Source organism: Daktulosphaira vitifoliae, unplaced genomic scaffold, assembly GCF_025091365.1.
Source record: "Daktulosphaira vitifoliae isolate Bord-2020 unplaced genomic scaffold, ASM2509136v1 Scaffold_4, whole genome shotgun sequence".
Classification (NCBI taxonomy): domain Eukaryota; kingdom Metazoa; phylum Arthropoda; class Insecta; order Hemiptera; family Phylloxeridae; genus Daktulosphaira; species Daktulosphaira vitifoliae.
The window spans coordinates 27,540,517-27,548,623 of NW_026099575.1; the positions used below are offsets into that span (position 1 = coordinate 27,540,517).

At 24.4% G+C, this 8,107-nt stretch overlaps 1 protein-coding gene across 1 annotated transcript in view; it reads left to right on the top strand.

Moving 5' to 3' along the window:
* Nucleotides 1–2,058: 2,058 nt before the first annotated feature.
* LOC126905582 (homeobox protein abdominal-B-like) overlaps nt 2,059–8,107 on the top strand; it is a 60,926-nt gene continuing 54,877 nt past the window's right edge. Inside the window, 1 exon segment of the mRNA XM_050685424.1 lies at nt 2,059–2,411. Coding sequence (XP_050541381.1) covers nt 2,380–2,411 — 32 coding nt within the window. The 5' untranslated portion in view covers nt 2,059–2,379.

The following is an 8,107-nucleotide window of genomic DNA, read 5'->3' on the forward strand; positions in this document are numbered from 1 at the left end:
AAAAAAAAAAAGAATTAAGTCACATAATAATTTTAAAACTTCTATTCAGTTTCTTTGGTAACAACATGATTTGTTGAATAATTATTGAATAAAACAATAATTTTTTTGAATTAAGAGGATATCATTGCCTCCAGGGAGGCAGCTCCGACTTATGGTCCGTTTATGACTTTTATTAATAAAATAATTTGAAAATTTTCAATTATTTAGTTTTTGAGTCATAATGAAAATTTTATTTTATTAAGTTACACTGGGTATTTGATTAAAAAAATTTATCTAGAAATATGATTTTAAAATCGTAAGACAATTTATGACATACATAATATACTGTACACAAAATATATTAGGCTCACTGGTCGTAAATGTTACTCATTTTAAACAATTCATTTAGTGAGCAAATATAATAAATAATCGAATATTTTCGGCACCGGTTACTTATAAATCTTAAAAGTTCGTTAAGGTTTTTACATCGTCAGAAGCGGGTTTTTTAAATTTTTAAAAAAGACATATACATTAAATTTTGGAGAATCAGCATGTATTTTAATTGAGGACCTCTTTTTTGATCACAAATTTTTTTTTAACAAGAAAAGAATATTTAAAAAATTTAACAATAGTCGGAAATTTTAGTTGAAGGTAATTCAACTTCCCCCAAACATTATTATTATTTGTAAAAGTGCAAAACTTGTGTAGTTTTAGTTTTGTTTTTTAAGGAATCTTTTCCATCACTCATGGTCTGAATCTTATTTTAGTATGTTTAGTATTGGTCTTGATTTTGCTGCTGTTTGTCTAGTTCTTGACTTGTAATTTTGCCAGTCTAAGATCAATTTTATTTATCACTTATCTACCTACTAATATAACACTATTATTTTTAATTCCCTTATTTACTAGTAATATTACTGTTATAATATAAGACTATAAATTATTTGTCACATTAAATTTGTATAATATTAATAATTCAAATTATATTTAAATTTAACCATAACACATTATTTATTGGAAATAATTAATCATTTACGGTTATTTTTTTATGTACAACTCGCAAAACAACTGGCACCCAATATTTAAAATGTTCTTGAACTTTGACGCACTAGTTGCGCTTTAATAATTCGTTTATTTTTCATGTCTCTATAAATTTGTCTTAAAAATGTTTGCTGCAAATAATACAATTCTTTAAAATATCTTTTCGTACTAAGCTATTATGCTAGTAAGGATGTGTTTTTTTTGGTGATTTATTTTTAGAAATCCTGAGTTGATTATTTTTCTTTTCTTACTCCATCTAACCATACCACCCAAATAGAATTAAAAGAGAATAGGGTGAAAAGTTAAAGAATTTACTTATGAAAAATGTATGTTAAAGTTGAAGACCTAAAAAATATGCATAATTTGTTCCCCAACGGAAGTAAACATGATTGGGAGGTAGTGTACTTTTTCGTATTAAAATTTTTGTTGGGCACCATAATTAAGCAGCGATACTTAAATTTGTAATAAAGAAATGTTCCATACTCATAGTTTATAATCATTAAACTAACATAATTGAATATGCTCTTAATAGTTATCGTATTAGACTTAGTAATCGGTTTTACGAGTTGATCAACTAAAAGATACGTTTACATGTTTTATTTGACTTTATTTTTTAAAAACCTTAAATGATCATATTTTATAAACTGAGAAATTGGTACCATTAAATAAATGAAACATATAATTATTAAATTTGCATTTAAACACTTATATGATCTATATTATTAATTAAAATTGTTAGAATTCTGAATCGTTTGAATTGTACATATATTAGTTACTTTTGGATTTCTTTATGATGCTTTGCTATCAATGTCGAATAACTCTTAGAATTCAATTTGAAAAACATTATATTTTAATTGTTTAAAAACATAAAAAATGTTTTTAAAAAACGTCTTTTGGTTAAAAATTGTCGATCGAGAAACACAACACTTGCCTGACGTCATGTGGCCGGTTTGCACGCGCAGCCCATCATTGGCCGGCGGCCATCTTGAAGGTACCCGGCTCCCAGTTTCCACTGTTCAGGCGGCCGCCCGTTTATATCTTCATTAGAACGACCCCGGCCATCGAGCGCCAGCCACGAGAAACAAAACAAATAAACAAAAAAAAATATTTTTCAGTGGCAGAGGGTTTTAATGTTTTTTTTCTATTAAGTTTTAATTGATAGCGGGATTTATCAAGAGTTCGGACATTTGCTTTAAGCGGTAAAATACATTTAGAGACCGTCAAATTTATTCCCATCGTCGTCGTTTTAACGGATTGTGCTTTACGCGCCACTTCTCATTTCGTTACAATTAATTGAATTATCGTCCTTGGACCTTTTCAACAAAAACGACAAGATTACTGACAACAAATGTAACCGCGTTCATGGAACTTTCGTGTAATGCTTTGAGAAATAGGTATGTACCGTAGTTAAGTTTTTTGAATTTCAGAAACTGCATTCTTAAAAAAAAAAAAAAATTCCAAATTTTCATATACATGTACTGGAAGTTTTTAACGTATAATTTTTTTTTTAATAGTGATCAAATTTTATATTCGTGTACGAATTTACAGTACGTTAAAATTATACTTTTTGTGTGTAAAATTAACGTGTACATTAAAAGTAAACTGTCGTATGGGAATTTTTGGATAATTTCTTACAGTGCAGTTCATTCTTTAAAAATAGTTCTGTGAAACCAAGGATTTTAGTACTCGAATAATTTTAAATTTTTAGTGACTAATATTTTTGATCTTTGCTATGTTATCAAAAATCATTTCCTCTTTATTTTTCACAAAAAACTTGTTGATTCATCTAAATTTTTTTTCTTAGAAATTAGTGACATTTAAAATATTCTCTAGTTATGAACTGGGATAAAATTAATTTTAAGTCAATATCCTCGATAAAAATAAGTATTTATTAAAAATAGTCAACTTACTGGAATGAAATTATAATTTTTTATATTCAATGAATTTTAAAATTATTTTTAAAAACTGAATATATGTGCATTCTAATTACTGAAAATAAATTCAAGTAAGTTTATAAAAAGCTTATTAAATGTAAACATTAGTTTTATCTACAATATTTACTCACCAGATTTAAACTGAAAATTTATTGAAGATAATTTAATAACCGTATTTAACCAATCATATTATTTAGTACAAAATTGAATATCTCATTGAAATATAAATTAGATAAGCTTAATCTTTTAAACCCAACACTATCAACCGCACTACACAGACTACTGTATGAGCACGTGAATCGGTTTTTGTTGATCCTTTGACTCTTCATCAAGAATCCTTTTTCTCTGTAAACTTCAAGGTCCTGTCTGAACAAGGACAAGACAAATCTTTTGTGTTGCATATTTTATGTATATTCATAAGGGTTGTTTGTACACGGAAGCAATATGCTTCCTCTAACATATCCACTACAGGTCATTATATAGAAATGGTCGTCCTTTGGAGGCCATGCACGCGAGAACCGCCATAAAAACTACCCTGTTCAATAGTGTTTTCATTAACAGGGGTCGCTATGGCTTCTGGTATGGTTCACGTGACCCAAACGTATACAATGTAAAGCATTAGAATTTCTATAATATTCAAAAAACCTGCAGTGTTCTAAATGTTTATTTTTTATGTAGCGAATAAAATTATTCCTCATTAATTTTTCATGAACAACCTGGAAGTATATTATTCACTTGCAGAAAAGTTTTACACGGAGATTCAACATGGTTTACATACAATTTATTTAAACAATAAACTCTAAGAAATTCTTTAATAATATTACACTGGTTTATTGAAAAAAAAAAAAATCAATTTTTGATGAATTTCCCGATAAAATCCGTTAAATTTTTGTTGACTTTATTAAGAAGCCATAAATTTATAACAATAATTTTTATATTGAAATTATTTCAGGATAAATATTTATCCTCACTCTTATTTTATACATCATCAGATATTGGTATCGATTACTTGTACAAGAACACATGGAACTATTACTAACACTTGTTTTGTAGTTTTTCGACGTAATATCTAGAAAATATTCAATAAAAATATTGAGTAACTTCTAAAATTTTGAAAATATTAACTTTGTTGTTATATTTCTGTGTTTGATTATAAATTTATTTATTAGTGTATAATAAATTAACTAACGGATATCATCATATAATATTTATTATCTTTCTAAATGAGAAATAAAGTGAATCATTTATTTATATTATTTACTAATCTTGATCTGTTGTGTACTACCCATTATTATAAAAACAAACAGAACATAATTAAAATAGTCACTGAAAACACTTAGCATTTTTTATATCTCAATTAATAATCGTTGCAAACAAAAATTAATTAAAATTATGAAAAAACGTGGTTTCTTAATGAGTAATTAGCCGTCATAACATTTATTCTAATTGCAGTAAAAAAAAAAACTAATACTATCTCAATTATAAAAAAGTATTAATTAATCTATTATAAAATTAACGTTAATTTATACAGTTTGTATTATTATTTAACAAGGTACAAAAATTAAATTTACTACTACTATTTATAAAAATTCATTCAGTATTAAATAAATTATTTTATGTTAGATAAATAATCAAATGATCACACATTGAAATTAATTAAAAAACTAAATTTATTCTATTACATGAGATATTGATTTCCCTATAGATTTTAATTCTACTATAGTCACGAATTTCAAAATAAATAAATCATACTATGATAAAAATATGATTATAATTAAATTATTATTATTATATGATATACTTATGTCCTTTAACAACTTATATTTTGAAATTGAAAATTATAAAAATTGAAAATTTCTTTCTAATATTTAATAACAGATTTCCCACTCAAAAATTAATAAGTTATTTAAAATTACTAAAAAAAAAATCTCATATACGTATTTCGGGAACAATATATCCATTATCAACGATAACTGGTATAATATTTCAATTTTATAATGTTAATATATACATTTGGTAAAAACGTTTTTTTATATCTGAGAATTTATAAAGAAACTAAATTCACAACAATAACGGTTGGGCATGATTTTAGAAATAAAGAGGTTAATATGGCCCTAAGTTAAAATATTTATACAAAACAATGATTTTTTTGGCTTATTTAAGTAACATTTATTTTTCAATTTTAAATTAGTTAAATAATTTTTATGTCCATTCTCATAAGGGTACCAACTTAATATTTTTAAATGAAAATATACGTACTTAACTAATTTATATAATAGAAAATGATCCAACTAAGAAAATGACTGCTCGTTAATAATTTTTCAAAAAGTAGTTTAGATGTTAGAAATATTTTTATACCTTGGTGAGAGGAGTATCGCAGCAGAGTGATTTAGTTAAGCAATAAACTTAACCAACACCACACTTCAGTCCGAAATTGAGAATGTTAATAACTTCTGAAAAACTGGATCAAAAGTTATTATAAACCATTTATTTTCTTTGTTAGATCATTATCAATTATATGAAATAATTAAATACGTATTTTGTTGTTTGAAAAAATTAATTTGGTATTCTTATAAAGTACATGGAATGGACATAAAAAGTGTATAACAACTTAAAAATTGACATATTATTACTACTCAAATAAGGCAAAATTTATTTATTTTTAATTACTAATATTTTAGAGGAAATTCAGTATTCAACGATAAATCAATCACTCAGTATAAGAGCGTATTAAAACTATGATAATTGCACGGAATAAATTAAGACCTACGACTATCATTTAACGTGAAAAAATTTCATATAAGATACGTGCGGCCAAAAAGGCCTAGTTAAGTTTGCACAAGGTGCCAGATTTTATTAAGCTTTGTATATGGTCGAGCTAGGTCAAATACAAGCTAGGCCTTATTAACCGTATCTACCTTACTTCTTTTTATTTATCCTTGACTTAATTATCATTTGATACCGTAAAATGTATATGAAAAAATTTAAATTCTTACAAACTTTAAAATACTTTACAATTTTAACTACAAAACATTAATCAGAAATGTTGGTATCAAATATTTTTAAAATGCATTCTACAAGTGGTTACTTTGAATTTTTTTTTATCATTTTACGTAAATTTGAAAAAATCTCATAAATAATTCACATAAGTGAAAATGTGTTATTTATTTTGTTAAAATTGTAGACTAAAAATATAGTAAAATAATATTACGTAAGGTATTTACATGCTAAAAAGTTATTTGATTTGTCATATTTTTGTAATTCTTTAATAATCTAACGTTTTATTTTATTTTTAAATTTTAAAGCAAATTTATTATACGATATTATTACCTGTCTGTCTCCCACTCAATCATTAAACAGATGAATTTTTCTACTGAACCATTTAGACTATATTCCGTTAAAATGTACTTATGTGTAATGTAAAGTTATAAACTACAGCCAATGGTCATTTTATTGCATTTTTTTTTTTATGTTAGGCAGTATAACTTTGTTAAACGCATATACTATGTGCTTGTGTATGAAAACCACACTTGTACCTCTAATGAGGATAAAATAAATTGTTTACCAACAATTCAATCTCATAACGTGTCTATAGAAATTAACATTATTAGCAAGTAGAAAAATGTTAAGTTCAATGTAAAAGACTATTGAATAAAGTATCAAAGTTATCTATTTCAAAATTATATTAGGTTAAGTTTTACATAAAAAGTAACATATGTGTCCATATACTTTGATTAATTTATTTGCTAATAACATTTATGTAGTAACAAAAGTTTTTATGAAATTCTGAGCCTTTTCTATAATTTTTGGGTTAATAGCAATTACATCAGCTTTCAAATATACAGCAAAAAATAATAAAAATGTTTTCAAACTCTAATAGAATTTTCTATTTGAATGATGTAAATTTTTATTTTGAGTTTATTTAAAAAAACACAGCACATCATGAAATAATGTGCTGTGGTACAGTTAGGATGATAGTTCAAGATAATAACCAAGAAAATAAGATGATAACCAACAGTGATTAGCATCATTGTCATAAAACAGTCTTCAATAAAAATCTGTTAAATTTCATAATATGTTGTGTTATAAGTAATTTTATTATTTCTGTTTCAAAATTGCACTTAAACACTAAATTCTTGTTAAATTAAATGCTTAATTGAAAATGATTTTGTTTTATTTCAACGGTTGATTTATCAAATTGGAACAATCGTAGGAACAATATTTTTTCTTAATACCATTTAGTAACCACTTCAAAAGCTTTTGAGGTGAAATAAATATTCTAATTTGTGTGAGTGGTCTTTTATAAAATCTTTCAGTACTTAAGTTTTTTATTGATTTTTTAAAAGAAAGCTTATTTTCCATAGTATATTTTATTAAAATTTCATTAGGAACAATTTATTTAAAAAAAAAAATGGTAGTTTTAATATTTAAGAAAATTTTTTGAAATATCCATTTTTTATTATATTGTAATATTGAGTTTTTTTATATTCTAAAATTGAGACAATTTTCAAATAGATTAAAATTGGGTCTTTTTAAGCATAAACTAATAAAGTCTCAGTATTAGGTAAACATTTTTTTATGGACAGACATAAAACAAACGCATATTGTGGTTAAACCAATAATTTCTCAACGTCGTATTATAGCTAAAAGTTTTAGTAAAAAAATTAACTCAGTTTTATATAAAATTACCATAAAACCAATCTTTATCAAATAGACTCAACTTTACAAATTTGTCTGAAAAAATATATTTTATTGAAATATAAAATATTTGATCATAAATTTTTAAAATAGTTCAATATTTTTAAAATTGTAAACAAGCATAAATACCTTACAATAAAATTATATTTTAAAATCTAGTTGGTGACGTTTTAACTTTTTTTCTAATTTTATTTTTTAAATATTTTTTGTAAAGATTAATTAATATATTTCTAAGGAAATGTAAATTTTGTATTTTATTATTTGAGAATATCAGAATATGTATCAATATAATCTTTTATTTATGATACTTCGGAATAGAATAACGAATTTCCAGCCAAAAAAATATATGTTCAAAGTTCATATTTGTAACTATTTCAATTTCTTTATACCTTCGAATTAGTACTCACTTTTGTTAAAAGAAAAGAACTATATTTATTCTTTTTCATAATTTTCATATA